General features: G+C 41.6%; 1 protein-coding gene across 17 annotated transcripts in view; it reads right to left on the minus strand.

Moving 5' to 3' along the window:
- syne1a (spectrin repeat containing, nuclear envelope 1a) overlaps positions 1-21,740 on the minus strand; it is a 134,861-nt gene that overhangs the window by 51,727 nt on the left and 61,394 nt on the right. For all 17 annotated transcript variants that reach the window (XR_006374844.1, XR_006374845.1, XM_044168435.1 and 14 more), the window contains 22 exons: positions 20,828-21,010; positions 20,329-20,472; positions 18,790-18,945; positions 17,745-17,909; positions 16,586-16,758; positions 16,251-16,404; positions 15,822-15,965; positions 15,132-15,296; positions 14,605-14,922; positions 13,616-13,771; positions 11,400-11,570; positions 7,721-8,047; positions 7,056-7,208; positions 6,562-6,729; positions 5,918-6,094; positions 4,519-4,665; positions 4,222-4,347; positions 3,894-4,070; positions 3,452-3,717; positions 3,035-3,191; positions 2,534-2,932; positions 710-2,314 (listed from right to left, as the gene is read on the minus strand). Coding sequence is in view for 15 of the 17 variants with exons in the window: in XM_044168435.1 (XP_044024370.1) it covers positions 710-2,314; positions 2,534-2,932; positions 3,035-3,191; positions 3,452-3,717; positions 3,894-4,070; positions 4,222-4,347; positions 4,519-4,665; positions 5,918-6,094; positions 6,562-6,729; positions 7,056-7,208; positions 7,721-8,047; positions 11,400-11,570; positions 13,616-13,771; positions 14,605-14,922; positions 15,132-15,296; positions 15,822-15,965; positions 16,251-16,404; positions 16,586-16,758; positions 17,745-17,909; positions 18,790-18,945; positions 20,329-20,472; positions 20,828-21,010 (5,631 nt within the window). In the remaining 2 variants the exon portion in view is untranslated. The remainder of the gene's footprint in view (positions 1-709; positions 2,315-2,533; positions 2,933-3,034; positions 3,192-3,451; positions 3,718-3,893; positions 4,071-4,221; positions 4,348-4,518; positions 4,666-5,917; positions 6,095-6,561; positions 6,730-7,055; positions 7,209-7,720; positions 8,048-11,399; positions 11,571-13,615; positions 13,772-14,604; positions 14,923-15,131; positions 15,297-15,821; positions 15,966-16,250; positions 16,405-16,585; positions 16,759-17,744; positions 17,910-18,789; positions 18,946-20,328; positions 20,473-20,827; positions 21,011-21,740) is intronic.

Below are 21,740 nucleotides of genomic sequence, written 5' to 3' on the forward strand. Positions count from 1 at the left end.
AGGTGATTTCATTGACTTGCTTCTTTCTACATGAATTTCTTCACAAAAATGAAGTTAGAAATGCATGCCTAAATCATTACAAGCATGGCCATGTAAGCAAAAAAATATTAAAGTACACTGTCTCTGCAGATGTGTAAAAAGTTCCTGTTCCAGCGCTTTAATTCAACTTTCCACTATAGTAGTATGCACAGTAAAAATGATTGGCACATGTTGGAAATCTAATTTTGTAATCCATGTTTTTATACAGCTTCCTCTGAAAATGTCAAAGGTCAAAATTTTCATCAGTGGGGAATGAAATGAGTGGTATTTACACTTTTTCTCTGTAAAACTGCTGATTAGAAAAGGCTCTGCAACTGTATGTCATTATAACTTTTACTTATTATGCAACATAATTGAATCTTGGGGATATAGTATTTAAGTACATTAGATCCCCACAACAGTTATAAATTAATAACATTAAGTACTTATTCAAACTTCATGGAATCTCTTGAACTGCCTTTTAAATGTTCCAGCTTCCCTAAGCCTATTAATATTGATAGTATGGGTGAACAGGAGACTAATAATATTCAGTAGATTCAAGCCATGAATGATGGATCAGATTCCTGACAGTAATTTCCATTCAGTTTTAATCAAATTTGTATCAATTAGAAAACTAAATGAATAGAAAATGTCCCTATGATTGTAATTTCTGAATAACATATACACATACCTGTTTTTTGCTAATGGCTTGTTGAACTTCAGCTCCCAGCTTTGCAAGCTCCTGTAGTTTCTCTTCTGTGTGAGCAGGAACAGTTTCCTTTCTACTACAATATCTTTGCTTTTCTCTGCTACCCAAGGCATCTCCTATCCTAAATCTACTCTTCACTTCCTCTTCCACGATCTTCAGTTTGCACATTTCCTCATATACCCTCTCAATTTTGACCGCTGAAAGGGTCAATGGCTCTTCCAATTTGTCCTTGATAGTCCTCAGCCATTCCAACATTTTCTCAATCTCTTTTGTGAAATCTTCATTCTGTGTGACTTTTGTTTCACTTTCTTCAACAAAACATTTTACTTCAAGCCTTAAAGACTGCAATGATTGAAGCTGCAGTGTAGTTTCCTGAAAGGCAGTGGGATCAAACTTCAGACCAAGGCCTTTAGTTTGTTGATTACATTCTTCAGCCTGAGAGCTCACACAATCCAGACTTTCAAGCAGCGAATAAAGACTTGTGATTTTATCCATGGCACCAAGTTCTGTGTCTGACTTAAGTCTGACCAGCTTCTCTTTCACAGACTTAACCTCTAAGTCCAACTTTGCGGGTACCCTGTTGTGTTCAACAAGTGTTTTAAAGCAATCATCTAAGTGCTTAATTTTCTGATCATTTAACCTTTTCAGTGTGTTGTGGAGGCTGACCAGCTGATGTGTCTCTTCAGCTCTGTATTTCTGACCCCTACTAAGAAACCCCTCATTTTTTCCATGCAGTTCTCTCACAGCGGGGCTAATATGGAATAAATTTTCATTAATATTTCTGTGTTCATTAATTAGACAAACAAGTTCCTCATCTTTAATACTGATAGTCTGCTTCTCCAGATTGTCAAACTGCTCCTGAAGCTCCTCCAGTGCATTACGAGTAATATCAAAGAAAGTGCTGAACTCTTTTCGCTCTAAGATTATTTGTTGGACTTGGTCTTTTTTCTCTTTGGCTAGAGCGAGGATGGCGTTGTACTGCTGAGGCAGGGCATTGAGCCTCTCATCTAGGTAGCAATGATCAATCTCGTTCAGAGTAGGGAGGATCTCCTGGCCTATTCTTTGGACGATAAGAAGAAGATTCTCGTACTCTGAAGCTTGTTCTAGGACATTCTGAAAGTTAGACAGTTGTGGTTGCAACTCCGAGCTATCGTCAATGTTGCTTAAATTGATTTCAGGGAAGGTGATGGCATCTGCTCGTCTCAACCAGTGGCAAGTCTTATCCAGGTCAACCTGGAAGTACTTCCTGGAGGTCAAGGCTTTCTCTAAGTTTGCGAGACGCTGGCTGGTCCTCTGGAGGGCGGTTTCAAATGCTGCTTGTAGCTTCTCAAGTCTCGCCAGGGTTTCTGCTCTCTCTTTGTCAGTGGCATCTCTTTCTAGCTCTCGCCCTTGTACCCAGAGAGATGCCAGCTCTCTCTGGTATGCTCGTAAACCACTCTGGACGCACCGACAAGCAGCAACCTGTTTGGCTAGGTCCTCAGGGAGAAGCGCTATGTGGTCATCTATTAAGGCCTTCCTCTCCTGTTGCTGTACCCAAGACAGTGCTCTCCCCAGGCCTTGAAGGAACTGTGTCCTCTCTGTGAAGGCCTAGAGAAGGAATTAAACATGACAAATTATTCATAAAATTCTAACAGCTTGGAAAAGACATAGCATATTTTTCTAATCAGTAACAACATGGGGTTATTTTATTTCTGGGACTACCTGGTTTCTTGTTTTGACCAGACATTTTCAACAGATCAGAAGAAAGTTAGGTCCTTTAAGGACATAATTAAAATTTTAATCCAATACAAAAATCCAGCTGTTTACCTTACTGAGGTACTTCCTCCTTTGGGCCACCCGAGCCCCCAGAGCCTCCACCTCAGTCTGGGCTTGTTCAACAAGCTCCTGTATATATCTCTTCTCACTCAGCCCCAGTCTGGAAGCCACAGCCTGGGCCTCACTCACTGCCTGACCCAGCAGCTGCTGACGGGCCTCCAGTTCTACACACACACTCAGGTGGTCAAACAGGAAACTCTGGGCCAGATCGGGGGGTGGGCTGGTTTTCAGCGCAGAGGTAAGAGAAGGCCGCTGCTCCTCCACCCACTCCCGGGCATCCCTTAGTTGGCTTTCAACCCGGGCAAGATCCTCTAGTGTCTGTGCGGAGTCCTGGATTTTCTGTTGAATCAGGGTTTCAAGCTGGGCCCAGCGCTGCTCCAGATGACCCACCTAGTGAAAGGCAGAACACTGTATAAAAATACTTATACACATTATTATAAGTTTCCAACCATCTTAAGAAGCAGCTGAAGAACTATGAGAATGGAGCTCCACCTGTTGCTTGACTAGTTCCTTGTCTAGCAGGCTAAGTCGAGGCAGGATAGCTTGTCTCTGGTCTCTGAGGTCTTCTAGAGTTGCTCTCTGCTCCTCTAGGTCACTGGAAAGCTTCCTCAGAGCCTCTAGATGCTCACTTGTACTCTCTGTGTCAGCCCTAGGTACACACAGGCATGGGTTGAGGGACATCTGGTCTATACAGTAGTATAGTAATAAAGATATACACTAATTATCTTTGATGAGACAAAGAGGAAGCAATGATTGTAACACCAGAGGAAGTGTGTGTATATACAGTAAATATTGTATATATAGTCTTGTCAAAAAATAAATACATCCACTTGGAAACAAATGTACAGTATGTTTAAAAATCTACACAAAAAAGTGAAACACCACAGCATCCACAGAAGAGCTTAATACCTGGCGAGGTAGTCCCATTCCCTGGATACTTGGTGGAAAAGTTCCTCCACTGCAACAACAATCTCCTGGTACTCTCCACTTCGCTGCATGTCCTCCCCCCGCTGGGCCTCCAGTTCTTCTGCCTGCTGGCCCAGGTCCGTCCAGCTTCTCCTAAGTCTCCTTATCTCCTCCAGGGCAGGAGAGACCTGTCCATCTGTCAGCCTACCAATGGCTTCATTCATATGGGTTACCTCTGACTGTCTCTCCCTAATCTGCTGAAGGAATTCCTGCAGGAAAGATAGCGGATATTCACAGTCACACTGAAGTTGAGTTTGAGTTGATTTGCTTGATTAGTCAAAAATTTTGCCTAGACAATGACATCTACAATTTAATTTTAAGTGTTGTTGTAGAATGAATTTATAAAACAAAAATAATTTATCATCACCATACAAACCAAACAGACCTGTGCCTTGTCCAGCTGGTTCTGTGCAATCTTGGGCTCCAGCTCTGCAGGTCTCCTGATGAGGTTCTGAAGTTGCTGATCGGTCTCTCTCAGTTGGGCCTCCAGATCTGCCTTCTGTTCCTCAATGTCCCTCCAGCTGTCTGCAACCTCCTCACAAAGCAGCATGCGCTCCTCAATCTAGACACAAAAACACAATGGAATCAATTCATGATCAAGTATTTTGTCAAGCAAAGTATTCAATTTTAAAAGCTGAACAGCTGACTTCTACAGCAACACTGACTGTGAAACTGTCTATCTTTTGTTTAAAGGCGTGTTAATGCTAACTGACCTGTAGTTTGACCTGCTGGATAGCTGCTGCGGTCTCCCTGACCCTCAGCTCGGATAGGTCACATGTTGAGCACACAAGCTGGAGGTAAGTGCTGGCCTGTTCCTGGAGAGCCCGCTCCTGCTTCACCTGCCAAAAAATGTGTCTGTTAATGGTTCTATAATTTTATTGACTGATCATATTATGCCTACAGGACAATCTGCAAAACTACATGTACTTTGTCCATCTAATCAGTTATGATGTTCATTAAGTCCTTGAAAAATAAACTTTTTGTTAAGGAATCGGTATTGGCTTACTGACCTGCTGTAGCGCCTCCTCCAGGCTTAGAGGAGGATGTGCAGGAGGCTCTGGTTCCTCTGAGGCAGATGTCAACCAGTTCTGGCACTGCTGCAATGTGTCTTGGAGACTAACGTGTCTCTGTAACTCATGGTCCAGACTCTGATATACCTGTAAGACATGGACAGATACATTTCAGTGCTATACATCTGGATTGAACACTCAAGCCAAAAAAGATATTGAAAAGACTTTCAATATTGGGTTCCATTAAATTCACAGTCCTGAAACTCCTACATATCAATTCAAGAAAGAAACTGAAGTGAGGACAAAATATTTTCAACTAACAATAGCAAAACACACATGTGCAATAACACAAATATAAAATTAAAGAAACCGTAAATGCTGTAGCTAGAGACTGCTAGACTGCATAGCTTTGAAGCCAGTATAGTATGGCCAAACACAAAGACACATTAAAAGATAAAACCTGAACAAGTAGGCAGTTATGCAGTGTTGTATTTGACAGGTGTTGAATGTGGAGGCGTCCATGCCTCCAGGGGAGAGCGAAACAGCAAGGTCTGATTGACAGTGTTAATATGAGAGCCCGAAAGAGGGAAGGAAGGGGGGCATGTATTGGCAAACCGCCCAGTGTATTTGGCAAAGGCTAGAAGGTTGGCATGGTGGCAAGTGGCAGGCAGGATATTAGAGCTGTGTTGTGCTGGGACACAGTTGGCAGCCATCGTAACACTGGAGGCGCAGTTGTGGGGAAGCCAGCAGTGTAGTGGTAAAGTGTGGCTGGATCACACAATGCCAGATTGGATGTGCGAGTGCTGGTGGAGATGGTGTCTTGGGAGGTGAGCTATGATGACAGAGTAGAGGTTGCCAAAATGACAGAGTGGAGCTGGATTAGAGGGCTCGCCAGATCTACTGAATAGTGGCGTGTGACCATTTTTGGCTCAGGCATGAAAAAGTGGAGTTGACAGGGGATATGCAGAGATTAATATGGGGAGATTGAGTTAGTGATTTTGGCTAGTGGGGTTTGTCTGAGTATGGCTGCCGTTGAGCTCCACTTTGGCAGCCTTAATTGGTCGTGCCCTCTACACTGGCAGTGAAGGGCTGTCTTGAGAGATGGGTTTAGGTGTCAGAATGGGTTAGGATTAAGTGGATGCCTAGGCTGCTTGAATATTAAAAGCACTGATATGTAGAGTGTGTGTGTGTGTGTGTCTGTGCATGCATGTGTGGTCACATCCATGGATGCATGTGCAAATGTGCGTGCATCCAATGCGTCTTTTATGTCTTAAATTATAAATGTGAGCCATTTCACTACTTCAAATACAGAATACACGTCTTTCTCAGCTTCCCATCTCTCCCTCCTCCTCCTCTATGTCCCCTCCCTCCCTCTTTCCATCTCCTCCTCCTCACTCACTCTCTGCGCTGTGCTACAGATGGCAGAGTAGCTGTCTCTGGTGCCTTGCTGGTGAGCCTGGACCTGCTGTCTCAGCCTGCTCTGCACACGGTCACTGCAGCCTTGTACCAGGTGGGCTCCTTGCTCCTTAAGGCCTGCCAAGCGATCCTCAAAGCCCGCGATTTCCTCCATGATGGCCTGTGGAGGACAAAGTAACAAGTAGGATCATGTTAGAAAGAGTCTCCAGCGGAGATATATTACAGAATGAGTCTGTCCACTCGTCAATGACACAGGAGGTCAGAGAAAATGTTTATTGAGACAAACAGTAACCATAGCATGCTAACAGCTGAAGAGAAATCTTCAGCAATTTTGCTACAACATGCAATTACAGAAACATACACATCTCCTAAAGAAAGGAAAGTTTTACTAGATGGTGTAGAAGGTGTTTATTAATTATAATAACACCAACAATTACATAACATTTTAAATCTGACAGCTCAGCAAATACCAAGTAGCTTATGTCAGAATATTTGGCATTTCCTTGAGGATCAAAGTAGGTGCAAGTGAGAACTTTTGCTCTCTAATTAAGGCTCATTGCTCAAGCTGTATCATATGCTACAAACTCAGTAAACAACAGCAAAAAATCAAGTAATGTGATTGGTCACCTTGTGCCTGGCCAGCTGTTGAGTGGCTGCCTCCAGGCTGCCACCCACAGTGGGATCAGGAGTCACCATCCTGCTGGACATCTGGAGCAGCCAACGCTCCACTTCCTGGAGCTCGTTGTGGTAAGCTTCCTGTTCCTTCACCTGGCCTTCCAGATTCTCCACATGGGCCTGGACCACATAATTCACAAAATGTGAGCGCGCACACGCACACACACACACACACACACACACACACACACACACACAAATTATACTGACAGCCTATTCAACACACCATTACAACAACCTTCCTGACACAGAGTTGCATGCCCTTTATCTATTAGCCTTCTTAAACCTGTCTTGTCTGTATTACTGAAGAGTTACATGTAATCAATAGGTGAAATTGTTATGGGATCATATCTTTTGCCTGGATTCATTTACTAGGTCTCCCACATGGAAAGAGCATTTTCCTCTCCCTATATCATAACTACTATTATTAGAGCACAGGTTCTCACCATGGCAGTATTACAGAGTTCAGTGTAGTCCTTTTTCAGTCTGTTTATTTTCTCTCTGATAGACGGATAGTGAACAGAGGCCAGCAGAGCATCTCCTTTCTCCACCACTGACCTGATGGATCCATCATGGGACTGAACCATCTGCAACAGAGCCTGGGGACACAGATAGACAATGTGTATCTTTAGTATCCTCTAATATAGAGTAAAGAGCATCCTTAGTACAGGTGAATATGTTTTGTGGTTACTAATTAGCTACTATTGTCATATTAGATCACTGCTCAATATTAAAAGGACTACACCAGTGTTTTTGCATTTTTTAGTTAATTTAAAACCAGTGGGTTCTATTATACTGTCAGCCATTTTCCAAAGCACAGCATAAGCATTTATCAATATAAAAAGCAATGGTATACTCTGGAAAATGGTAAGCAGCTATGTAAAGTATATTCAGGTTTGGAGCTAACGGGCTATGACATGTATGGACACTCGTGGTCCATTAAGCTAATAATATTCAGCAAGGTCGTGCTGCCATTTGGACCCATTAAAGTACAGAATTACTGAGCGTGGCATTAATGAAATGCTTTGTAGGACTTTATATTCATGATTTCAATTTAAATACAGTACAGTCACATAGAAAAGATTGAGAAATGACATAGTTGCTGCTATACCTTATACTTAGCAAGCAGTGCTCTCCGTTGGTACAGTTCAGCCTTGGGCTCCACCGGGGTGCTGAGCAAAGCCCTGGTCTCCACCAGCCACTGGGCCTGAGCCTTATACCGGTCCTGGAACTCCTTAGCCAGCAGTAATGACCGCTGTAGAAAGCTGTGCTCCTGCCTCAGCCCACCTGCGAGTTCCTCCAGCTGGGCAAGACGAGCCTCTACCTCCCCTCCTAAACTCTCAGCTCCAGCCTCGTTCAGGAAGCCTGCTGCCTGCTCTGCGCGCTCCCTCAGTGATTTAAGGAAACTGTGACCATGTTGGATCTCAGACTGGAGAGTCTGGGTGAAATAGAGAGCAGAAATACAACTCAGCATGGATGCCACTATGTTGTTATCACCATTACTTTATAATAAAACCAAGGCATTTTATACACTGCTGAGTTAAAGAAAGAAGAGTAAAAGACTGCTTCTCTGTACTGGTGTACCAAAATTATAGCATATATGCTCTAGGATGAGGAAATCCTACTATCATAGTTTTCATGACTTTGACGTTAACATTGAAACACAGTATCACTGATTTCTTTGTCCTTCACCTCCAGGGTTGCCGCAGTCACCTAGACCAGCCTGGCATTGTTTTTGAAAGGCTTTGAACCCATCAGATAGGCTGACACCTGCATGGCGAGATGTGAAGAAGACTTGGAGGTCATGGTGTGGATAAACCACAGTGAATAATATGAAAGGAGGACCCAATTATAAGGACCCTTAACCGGCAGCAGTAGCTGCAGGGGTTTCCAGGGCAACCACAACACACCACACACACACCTCCACTCGATGGGACGCCATCTAGCTTTCATCATCAGTCTATTATTGCTTGAGTAGAGAGCGGCTTCACACTGCAACAACCCCAGGCCTTCAGCTACTGCTGTTGATAATATAACAAGACCTGTGTCTGTATGCACATGTCCATGTTTGCTGTTTAATATGAAGCTCCAGGCATGTTCATCTTTCCAGTAACATTCCTGTTGTCATGTTGTCACTGCCTTATGACCTTAATAGGAGACACTCAATATATCTCAACTCCATACAATTCTGCGTGGTTAACATGTGAGCTAAAAAAAGGAAGTCTGCAGTAATTGCCATTTGCAGTAGATTTAGTTCCACATTATCTTCACTTCATATTGAAACATCTGCTTTCATCTCATACCTGTAACCCTCTTAGCATCACTACTGGTTGTCCACATGTTGAATTAAACTTGCAAGATTTTGTTGAAACTGGCGGTTAGTGTGCATTCCATGAACAGTTTGTTTTGTCTATGATAAATTGTGCATTTCAGATCCAAAACTATTTGAGGAACAATTTAAACTTCTGAATGATGTTTACATTTAAAAAAAACAAAACCATTTTTTTTTAAAAACGCTCACCACAGTTCAATTCAGCATCTAATTGTTCCAGCAAGGACAAAATAATAATTCAGTTGTCTTGGCTTAACAGAATCTTCACAATTTGGTCTCACAATCTGTCTTTGGATGAAATTAGCCACTGATGGACTGCTAGAAACCTGCTTAGTCTCATATAATTGAATATTGCTAATACTACAGTAGTAGACAGTGCCGTCTGGTGAACATTATATATGAGGCACTGAACACAGTGTGCCCTTTATGCTGTAAAGTGTCTTGTACCATGTCAGCCTCAATTATCCAAGTGAAGTGTCTTGTGAACCCACTGTAAATGATGAGCACTAGCAATGCTTTTTCTTATTCTGCATCAGTTCGCAGGCTCTATTATCTACTGTAATACATCTACTGTGGCACTGACAACCATGTTCATCAGTTACATTATCTACAAACAGATGTAGGATATTACTAAGGCGACCCTGTGAGCAGCAGTGAGCTCTGCTGTCATTGTTTACTGTTACTGTTTATGTTTAGCTTTTGGAGGCACTGACTTTGTGGATCAGAAAGCAACAGGGATTTGGGGGATAAAATGCCCTTGAACATTTATGAAATGCCAGTGAAATTAAAAATATGGAACGGGAAGGCAAGGGGGGCTTAATTAGGAGACAGTAAAGAACCCTTTTATTTTTTGCATTTTGCGCTGTATACAATTTTTGGAGGAACCAGTGCATGGAGGATGCTTTCTGGAGCAACAACTAATATCTTTAAAAAAAATTTATTAAAAAGTTAAGATGCTCTGGATGGAGAGTCAGGGAAAGTGTGAGATGTAAGGAATTTAATGATTTAAAATACACAAAGCTACCAAAATTGCCCAGTTCAAGAGGACAAATGATGCCTTCTGAAAAAATGTATACATCTTACCATTATACATTATCACAATACTTTTATTTTCAGAGCTCTTAATGAAGTTACAACACATTCCTAGCAATCGGGGGCCCATACTACTGTGTGACTTATGCTTTTACAGTTACAACTCAGTATCAAATGAAGTCTAAATCCAACTAATGGCCCTTGACGCAGCTATTGACTACTGGTCTTTGTGTCAATGCATAATCATCGCAGCTCACTGAAAAGCCCTGTAGCTCTCACTACAGGAGAATGAGTAAGTGATGGCGCATTCGTGTGTTATCTGCAGTGCTGGAAGGACACATGTGGTGACAGCATGTCTTCAGTCCCTATGCAGAGACAGAGCATCGATCCCAGACAGGGATTACTGCAAAGCCCACACCAGATGATGTATTGTAAATGTCTGTGTGTGTGTCTGTAAATGCGTTTCTGGATATGTGTGTGAGGAGGACAGAGAGAAATTAGATGTAGTGTTAAATAAAGAAACGCAGTGGAAATAAAATTTGTGAAATAACAGAATTCGTGGGTTTGAGAGTTTGCTGCAGCTTGTTAGTTACTACTTTGGATGGGTTTTATGATATGAAGCAAGTGTTAGACTACAAGACAAGTGTGTGTGTGTGTGATGTGAAGCGGTAAGGGCACTGCATCAATTACAGTGTCTGTGCCAGCAGGCTCCTGACACCGGCGCTTCTTCATCCTCTGCTTCACAGTGGGAGGTCTCTCCCTGCTACCACGCTTCCTCTAAAGCGGCACCCGCTTTGTCTTCATAAAGAGCCGATCAATACACACATACTCATCCAATCCTCTATACACTCGATATGAACTATGCCAAGCAAACGATAGTGGTGATTTTCTTTTTATTGCAGTCTGTGCATGTTTGAGCAGGGATACTTCCCTCCAGTGACTGTTTGACAAACAGAGAACAAAGACAAACTGTTACAATTATGCCACTACAGTGACTTTATTTTAGTCTATCCAAATATTATAGGTACACTGAATGCTTCGCAAGCTTTCATGCATATTTTACTGGCCAAGCATATTGTAGCTGCCAAAGAAATCTGTACACTTCATGTTACTAGCAGGTACCGTATGTTGCTTGGCAGAAAACGAGATTGCACAAGGACATTTTTGCTGGCTTGGATATTGGACTCATATGAGTTTGTGCTCAAATTCTCCATTACAAAGTCTTGCTAACTCATCAGTTTGCCATGGTAATACCCAACGTCTGTAGTGATTTATTGCAACCTGTTCAGGGAGGTTTATTAAGCGCCACACAACACCTTGTATCCAAAAGCCTCACTGACAAATGGTGGTTTAGAACTGTGACTGTGAAATTTAAACCATCTAACCACACGTGTAAATACAGTACAGATTAAGGTAAGATCAATACCTCTAGTTTTTTCATCTTCTTCTCCATGGAGACCCGGTCCAGAGGTTCAGAACTGTCAGTTAACGCTGTGAAGCTTTTCTGAGTGGAGCTGAACCAGTCAGTGAAGGACACACAAAGGTTCTCAGCCTCTTCGATGCTCTTCAGCTCCTCCTGTAGCTGCTTAATGGTGTCCTGAAAAATGAAAAAAAAAATAATAATAATAATATAAAAAATAATATATATATATATATATATATATTTTTTTTTTTTTTTAAGGACGGTACAGCCAATACAAATATTTTATAATTACTGTACATTGCTGACAGAAATTGCTTCACAGTGATAGTCAATATTATTACTTTATCCCGATATCCTCAAAAAGCATTAAGCTCATATGTGACTAATTTTAGGTTTTATGCATGTTTTTGTTGTTTTGGAACAATTGTACTGTAAATAAATGTGTAAAGAACATCATATTTCAGGGCAGGTTTTGTATATGTGGTCATAATGACAGTAGACCATGACAATAAAAAAGTAAATATTGGCCCAATTTATTAAGATTTTTAAAAAATCTAACTTAAACAATTAACTGGATAACAGTGCTACCCTACCATATTACATTATCTATAATAGTATGAACATGAAGGTGAATAACCTCACTTCAACAACAGCAGGCTTTTTGTTTCAGAGGTTAGAATTGTTACTAAGACTTTGACTGTATTTGGTCAGGGGAAAATTCAGGAAACATGGTTTGTATCTTTTTCTTTAAAGGCTGAGGTGTTCCTCAGCAGTCTACCTTGGCCACCAAGGACCAAAGGCTCTCTGATCAACCATCAAAACAGAAAATATCTGTTTCCCCCCTACTCATTCATCTGCAGAATGTCAATAGCTTCACTACAAGGTGGAGAGGGGTTTTATGTTTTTGAAGCATTATCCACTTGACTGAGATTTTGAGTCAACACCACCATGAGGACGGAGAGGGTTTCTTGCAGGTTTGACACATTATTCACTCAACTTGCAAATCCTGTGGTGAGAAGCTCCAATTAGCTGATAGTGCTGAGTGCACACCTTTTCTGACTAGACAGAAGTAACAGCTTCCCACCTCAAGCCCATATGGCCCCCACTTCATGCAGTATAATTACAGGCATCCATAATGTGAGAGGGATGTTATGTGTCTGCATACATATGTAATGGCATGACTGTAAGTATATGCATGCTTGAGTCAATTTTGAGAGGGGAAGGAAGGGCTGTAAGGGGTATAACAGAAACAAAGAAACACAGAGAGGGAGTGAGGGGGAGACACACATAAACTCAGATGTGTTACCTAAGGTGTAAAAATCAATGTAGTGCAGGCAAAGCTTTTCCACTACCAGTGCTGGGTGTGAGATTGCCTTCTGTAGCGTTTAATTACAGCTTTAGCCCCAGACATTGATTTTCCTTTAGTCCCCCCCAGAGGAGCAGACAAATAGAGAGGCTGGATCTGAGTATACAGAGTAACACAGGCTGAGCTCACAGGCATAACTCTCAAAGCTACTTCAATGGGGTGTTACAGAAACAAAGTCCAAACTCTCACTGGAGCAAATTCCATGGTGAGAGAGCATAACCATGTGTGAGAAGCCCACTGTGGTCAGAGCCCCTGACGGCAATGCACACAACTTCACATTTTCTTTATCTATCACTGAGACACTATAACACAAAAGTGTAATCACTTTTGTGTTTTTGTGTGTTTTGTTCTTATACCCAGCTCATTAAGGCTTTATGTTTTGCTATTCTTAACTCATGATGACAGGTAAGTATTTTCCAGGAAAATCTTCTGGTGGACAGGAAAAGAAATATTGTATGTGTCTGGACTTCCTGACCACCAGAGGCATTATTTAATCCTAACATACAGTCATAATGAAAATAGAATTCTTGACAGTGACTTCTGTGTTGTGAATATATACAGAAACTCAAACTTCTAAGAAAAAAGATGTGCCATATCTGATAAACTGTTAAATAGCAAATTTAAAATAAAATTTAAAATAGCAAATTTAGATGCTTCTCTAAACCAGCACACATATGGAGAGATTGATTACAAAACATGATATCCATCTTTTGGAAGAACCGATGCTTGCTGTAAATAACAAGGGAATATTTATTGACAAAACAGTTCTGTTTTTAAAACATGGAAGATCTGTGAAGTGAGTAAAGAGATGATATATGAATCACTGAATAGCAGACAGTAGAGAGCGCCTAACCTGTATGTTGAGCAGCAGTGAATGGTAGCGGGCAGCGAGCTGGGTGGCAGTAACGCTGACACGACTACTGATGTAGGTTTCCTCCAGAACCTGTTGGGCCAGAGAGGAGAGGCCATCGACTTCTCCCTGCCGTGCAAGCACTGCCTCAAGACACCCCTGTTCAGAAGGGACACAGAGAAATATATAATTATTAGCATCATCTAGTTAATTTAATTGAAAAATATGTTTTTATTAAATAAAAGGGCAAACATGGGTGAAAAGGAAAACAAGAAAAAACAGATCACATAACAAACAAGATATGGGGCCAAGGGGTCTGTATCCGTGTGTGTGTGTCCCTCTAAATGCAAAAAAGGAAAATACTCAGACTGTCTGACATCCTGACACTGACAGGAAGCGTGCTCCAGAGGGAGGAGACCCAGTAGGGAAATATTCTACCCCCTGCTGTTTTCTTTCAAATGCCTGGTGTGAGTGGAGTGTATGCATAAGTAAGAAAAGTGATGTATTGTAGTGCAAGGCCCTGGGATGCTTTATAACTTTCATTTTGAAAGGCAAAAACTTATTCTTGGCTTGGATATTGTTGTGGCTGAGTTTTGAGTGAGTCATTTGGTGCACTGTTTTGGGAACTGACTTGATGTGACTGACAGTCAAAGGAGAAATCTGAATCAAAGACAGCTCAAGGATTTTTAAAGCTCTTTTAAAGGATTCATTTACCTCTTTGTGTCTTTGGGCCTAAAATTAGCATTGAGAAAATGTGAGCTGATTGTTATTGTCCAAAAATATTGAATTAAAGTAACTGTGTGATCTACAGTATAGCCAGGTGTTACATGTGTACCAGTGAAAGAGAAAGAGGATACTTGCAGAAAATATTAATAAAATATTAATAAAACATATTAATGAGCTTTAAACCACTGACACTTGCACAAAATATTAAGACACATATCTTATATGGACTTGAAAGCTCTTTAGCAAAAACCCTATCGCTCTCTGACCTGGAGTTTCTTCAGCTGAGTCTCCTTGGTGGCTCTGCCTGACCTCCGATGACATCTGATAGTTGCCACCTTCTCCATCTCCTCCAGCCACTGGGCCAGGCTCAGGAACCTTAGGCCCATCTGCCTCAATCTGGTCAGTGTGGTGGTTAGCTGGGTCTGCGTCTCCTCCAGACGTCCCTGGTAGGCCCCCCACTCTTGCTGAGCGGTGTCCAGTGCTCGGTCTTCGATCTGAGGTATACCCCAGGGGATTACTCTCTCTCTGCTGGTCAGCACAGAGGAGAGCAAAGACTGGCCATTTGAGCAGTGTTCCTGCAGGAGCTATAAGGGAAATAAAGAACAAGAAGAAGAAGAAGAACAAAGAAACTGTGTGATCGAAAAGTGGTTTAGTTTTAAGTTCATGGTGTCCAAGATGTGATGACAGTTGTGTGTGTAAGACTGCACACTGATACTAGGAAGCTTTCCCTTATATTTGTACACTCCCTGTTCATGACAATTACATTATGCACAACACCCTGTAGTATTAATACCTGTAGCTGTTGCAGTGTCTTCTCTAGTGTATCCACGTTTCCCTCTGGATGGGACAACGAGGCCAGAGTGGCCTGTTCCTGCTCAAGCCAGTCCTCAAACACATGTAACCCCCTTTGATATTCCTGGTGGACCAGCACCAGCCCTTTGGCCTTACTGACTGCATTCTGCAAAATAACAGGTTGGAGACATTACTGGAAAGAAGGGGTATATCCATTCAGTATCACAGGAGCAGTGGACAGCGGAATTGGGTTATCAAAAAGGTCTATTGGTCATTTTGACAATTTAAAACTTACAAAACCTTATGGACAATTGTGTTTGAAAAGCATGATGGCACGATGTTATAACAAAACACAATTATCTGAATACAGATTTCAAACGTTTGAAACTGAACTACAGGTTCACATAATATGTGAGCAGCAAAAATGTATGTAATGTACTCTGAAGCTGTAAATAATGTCCTTGTCTTTAAATCAAGAAAGTGAAACATGTGTAATGAATTGAAAATGATTATTAGAGAAGTTACTAAAATGTTAAAACATACAGGTTACGCTCTCCAATAATTTGGAGGAATATAATTTAGATTTATGAAACAACATGAAGTAAGTGTTGAGAGAAATATTCTCAAAACAATCATTTATTATTTAAATGCCTGCAGAGGAAAAACAGTTTGTTGTTTGTCCTGTAAGTACCTTGGCCTTTTCTTTGAGAGTGTTGTATCTACACTGCAGCTGCTGCACCTCCTGCTGGGTAGTGTAGTGTTCAGCCATATTGGACCCCTTTGTGGCAATGGTCTCCAGAGGACTGCTGTGACTCAGTACTTCTTCATAGAGAAGCTGGAATGAAATAAGAACACATGCACACACTCAGTGGAGTAAATCTAACTCCACAGGGAGGCTCTGGGGTTTAAATGTGTGTAACTGCATGAGTCAAAAGTAGGATGTTCAATAAAAAAATAATTTTTGGAAGAAGATTAAAAAAAGAAAAACTGGAAAAACATGGCAGCTGCTCTACTAAAAAGAGCAAGAGACAAGCTATACTGAGTTTAATCTCAATTGCATAAGTTTATAAGTCACTAGTCTGGCTTTTTAAGGCTAGCCATTATTAGTGAGATGTGATACCTTCGTCTTTCCCAGGTTAGCGGTCTTCTCTCTCATCTCAGAGTACTGTCTGTCTGAGCAGCTAAGTGTCTCCTCAACCCGGTCCATCCAAAGCACAAACTGACCCACATCCTCCTGATAGCTGGTCCATTGCGACAAAGCGCCCTCCAACTGACTGTTACATCGATACAATAATGTTAACACACAGGGAACAAACATAATACAAAAACACACACATACAATGTACACATGCATTTTAATCTAATTATCCATGTAACCTTTCAACCAACTGAAATCCATCAAGTGAAACTAGACAGTTCCCATTTATCAACTGACTGACAGATTGATTGGTTTACCTTTTACACTGAATAGAGGCAGAAAGCAAGGAGTCCCATGAGTCTTTGAGGTCCTGGATCTGTTTGCGTATCACTGGGACCCCCTCAGCTGAAGTGTTCCTCTGGACTGCTTCTCCCCGCGTCAGAAGCATCTTTAGCTGGATCTCCCTCTCCTGACGAGCAGCCAGTAAGGCCTACAGACAGAGGTGAACGAACAGACATAAAAGAACTATCTGAAGTCTAAAATAAATATCTTTATTTTGCTTTCTCTTTTGCATTAAAGGAATGCAACATGTTTTCTAGATGGTCACCAAAAAAAGTATTCCCAGCATGGTTCATTTGACCTGGTGCACCATCCTAAAACTTAACTTAATTATTTCTCTGTATGAGGTAGGGGTGTTGCGATATACCAGCATTGACGATAACTGTGATATTTAAAAATTAATAATTATATCATGTTAATAATAACACATGATAATATTGTGGAAATAATACAATGCCTCATTTCCGTTTCTTTCCGTTCTCCCTTTGTCATAGTAATGCAATTTAACGCTGGTTGCCACCCACCATAAAACAAAAAAAAGAAGAAGAAGATGAATTTTCTATAGATTTTGCGATAATATCGTTATTGTGAATTCTTTTGGCCACAATAATCGTGTAATGAAAATATGATATCATGACAGCCCTAGTGTGAAGATACTGCTTTAGTGATAACCTTGGCATCAAGTGAGAGATTTGCTGAACTGGTATGTTTACACTATGGTTACACTACACATAAACACAAATCAACCATTATTGTATTATGTTGAGCTATACTATCCAAAGCAAGAATTGTAATCATTAAAAATGTCATTAACTTATAGCTTGTGTAGCATTTACTTTGTAAAAATTTCAAGTACTTTTTTTACCTTTTTTGTACCATCAGATTTCCCTACTAATTTAACGCTGTTAAAAAAATACACAAAACTGCCAAACTTAGCTATTTAAGTTAAGCTGCTACAAGACCTGATTCTCTAACTTCTGAGACAATACTAATTTCCTTAAATCACTGTAAATGTCAGCATGACACACTGGAGGAAACGTACATGAATAGTTTTTTGTTACTAAAATCAACCAATAGCCCAATCTCTGAAAATTGTGTTCCTTTAAGGGACCCCACACCCGTCTCGTCCCTCCTTACTTCCAGCTGTAACATCCGGTCCTCTAACACACCCTTGTCAGTGGTGGTGGAGATGCAGGTGTTGAGGACCCTCTGAGCTTCACACACCCAATCCTGGAGCTCTTTAAGGCCCTGAGAGAAGAGGCGGTGCTCCCCTACAATACGTTCAATCCTGGAGGCCTTGTCCTTTAGAGATCAGAGCACAGCACTGTAGACACACTCTTCAGTTCATATAATGGTTCTGAGAAACAGGTTAGCACAGATTTGAGAATGAAGAACAGGATTGTTTCCAGTACATAACAATGGTGTCTTCATATATTCCTGTTCGTGTTTGAAATTACAGTCTTGTTTTTCCTCACAGATGTCTCCAGAGATTAACTGTAGAGTGGAGAAAGGCAGAGCTACAAGAACTACAATCTACAAGTGGCAATTTTAAATTATTTCATTCCTGTTTCCATGTCTGGTAGGGAAGAAGACCTAAAAATAGCGCTCCACTAGCTTGTCAGCAAAGAAAATAAATCTCATTCATCATGTTGGGGCACTCTCATTGTCCTGAGGTAAGAGAATTGTGCTTTGCGGTCATTGTAATATTTTGTTCTACGCTGTATTAAATGAATCATAAGAGTGTGACCAATCTAATGAGAGCTTCAAAAAGGTCACATTTTCAAGTACTGAAACATTTCAGCTCTGGCATTTTAGAAGTGCTTCAGTGGATAAAAGGTAAGCTCCACAGCCTTGGCCTTTTTATGTTGATGAGGCTGCAACTGCAAGGACCTTTTGGAGGTGAAAGATAGATTATTGTGCTCAGGTAAATTACTATAGATACTGAGACTTTCTTGGGGAGCAATATTTTTATCCAAAGCAAGCTGATTACAGCAACCACGACTGATGTGCAACTGGGGAATAATGCATGGCACAGCAAATAACAGAGAACAACAGTAAACAACATGGCAGGACAGAAGGCTCCTTCGTTTTTAGCATACTGCAGCATTTCTCAGGCAGAAGCACAGATACAGTAAAGGGCAAGAAAGGGGGGTACAGGGTTACAGGGTGGGAGCAGTGTTACCTTGGTTAAGTTGCTGAGGGCCAGGTACTGTGCTGACAGCTGGGACACACGGTGGACAAAGCCCTTGCCGGCTGCTTGTCCCTCCCAGAGACAATGAGCTCTTTCCCTGAGCCTGCCCAGCTCTGCCTCCCGACTGGCCATCTCCTCCAGTACACACTGGGCCAGTATGAAGCAGGAGGAGGGGGAGATGGAGATGGACATGGAGAAATAAATATGAAGGAGCAATAGGATGTGGGTAAGCACAGTTGGGAGGGCAGGGTTAAAAGTGACAAATGAAATGGAGCACATTGGAGAGGTTGTGTGTAAGCACCATAAAATTTTGAGTCAAGGGAAAAATGAAATGACAAGAAATATGAAAGCGAAGACAAGGAAAGGGGGGGTGTGAGAGGCACAGAGGAGGGATACAAGGTTGGGTTAACATGTCACAAGAACAGACAGAGCAACAGGAACACATCAAAATACATGGATAAAGACAGGGGAAAAGAACATAAAAAAACAGCATCAGCAGTTTTTCTCTTGATGTTCATTTTTAAATAGAAATGCGGTTACTCAGTTAGACACCACAGCACAGAGCAGGGAGAGGGGACAAGCCTGATAAAATACTGCAAAGGCGGGGGGTATATATGTGAAAAGGTAAAGAGGATTTTGCCAACACAGGTTCAGACACTGAAGCCTGCATGTATTGTATTGTACTTGAGGTGCTGGGGGAAGAAATGTAATTGCTTGCAGGGCCAGACAAAAGGCAACGAGGAGAAGTGCTACAGTGGGCGACAGAGTAAATATAAAAATAGCAACAACGATAAGGGCAGAGCTTTGAGATGGGCTTGATATATTTTTTCACTTTTGTCAGTTTTATCTTTTTAAAGCTCCGTGCCTCTCTTCCTTTTTTGTCTCTGCCAGACATGGCAGAGGCTGTTATCACATCCTGAAAAGGGCCTTTTAGCCACGCAGTGCTTCAGCTGTGACAGAAGGAGAATTAATTAGATTTCTGGACTTTGCCTCTGACTATTGTGTCAAGACGCTGCTCTATTTTGATCCAGTGGTGCTCGACAAATGTAATTAGGTCCTTCTCTTTTCCCAGCTGATTTGAGATTGTACTTCAGGGACGCATATCTGATGGAGAGCTACAACTATTTAATGTCCTTGGAAAATCTACTTAATATTCAATTTATGACAGGGTTTACTTGAGAGAAGAGAGGAAATGAGAGAATGTCAGTAATAGCAGCTGAGAAGAGAACTAGAAAGGCGCATTCTCAGTATGACATAATGCAATTTAACAGAAAATGGATCCTACAGTATAGATTACAATTCTGATGTACTGCAAAACATTTTGCTTAAGGAGTGGCTATAAAACACTGTAAAAACTAAGAGACAGACTCATGAATAACCACAATAATTATAGGAGTAATTTTAAGAGCGCTGTGATGTTTAGCTGTGAGGAATATTGTGAGTAATCAGAAGTCTGCTGGTTAAAGAACCCCAGACAGAGTAGAATCAGGTGTAACTGTGTGAGGAGCATGACTTTGGGCTCCACAATACCTGAAGTTTGCTGAGCTCCTGTTTCTTGGCTGGAAGGTCGTGTAGCCGAGCACTGCTCTCCTGAACTCTGACCTCTGTGCTGTTCAGCCAGTCCTGCAGAGGCTCAGCACTGGCCTCAAACTCCGTCATCTGAGACTGCAGGTTCTGGAAATGTGACACTTGTCAAATACAACTAGAGAAGTTCTAATACAAACTGATTCTGCACAGAAGAAGTGACACAACTCAGTTTATCAAATTAAACCAAATAAGTCCTAACATAAAAAATCTGTATATAAACAGTGCTAATGAAGAGGTAGACAAGAGGAAAATAGACACAAACATGGAAATACTGTATACAAATACTAAGTCTACATTAATTAATTAATTAAATAATTAAACATCCAAACCACACAGTTAACCTTTATCTAACCATATAGTCTCTATGAGATCCTGAGATCCTTTTCTTTTTGACACCTTAGCCAAGAAAGCAGCATCCAAACAAAAGTAAATGTTAACCAACCTTGAGTGCATCCTCCCTCATCTGCAGGTTATTCATCAGGCTCTTCCAGTCTTCTCTGGCATTTGCCACCTTGGCCTTGATTCCCTCCACTCTTTCTTTGGACACAACGGCCATCAGCAGCTCCCCACTGGCTCCTACTGTACTCAGCCTGGCCTGGCCGTGCTCCCTGTCACTCAAGAACTCCTTTGTGGATACACAGACAAAGACAAAGGAACTGTGACTTTTTAACAAAAACACAAAGGGAGGAGGCTGTGAAAGTGACAGGAGGAAAAATAAGAAATGGACTGAATGACAATCCCCAACTTCTTTTTGTCTTCCACTTCTGACTTCTGCAATGGCTGATGGGTAAATTAAATCAATATGGCGATTCTCTCTCTTTTTTTCAAGGCCCCAGAATCTCACTTCACACTGTCAAAAGCAGTTATTAGACCAAGTCATTACTAATTCCATATGCATGGGCAGAAGGAGGCGCCTGACCCAGGGAGGCAATGACAGATAAGGAAAGTCAGTGAGCCTGAAATGTGTTGGTTTTTACATAGCTCCTCCGTACCCACCCGCAGAAAATGTATACACACACACACACACACACACACACACACACACACACACACCCTCAGAGCTGAGCCGATGACAGTAGCGCAGCAGGGACCACTCCACCATCTGTGCAGTCAGCACATCACTTACACACACTACAGCTTCAGCCTCCTCGCACACACATGCACATTTGGTACAGTACAGCCACACACAAGCATAGAAAGTCTGTGTCTTTCTCTGTCTCGCTTCATCTCGGTGTCTCTTTGTTTTCTCTCTCTCCTCTCTGTTCATTCACTGTCTTTTTCACACTTACTACCATTCTCCCCCTGCCAATGTAACTGTATACCACCAATTAAGCGTGACACAATGGATGCCCCCG

The sequence above is a fragment of the Siniperca chuatsi genome, linkage group LG16 (genome assembly GCF_020085105.1).
Source record: "Siniperca chuatsi isolate FFG_IHB_CAS linkage group LG16, ASM2008510v1, whole genome shotgun sequence".
Lineage (NCBI taxonomy): Eukaryota > Metazoa > Chordata > Actinopteri > Centrarchiformes > Sinipercidae > Siniperca > Siniperca chuatsi.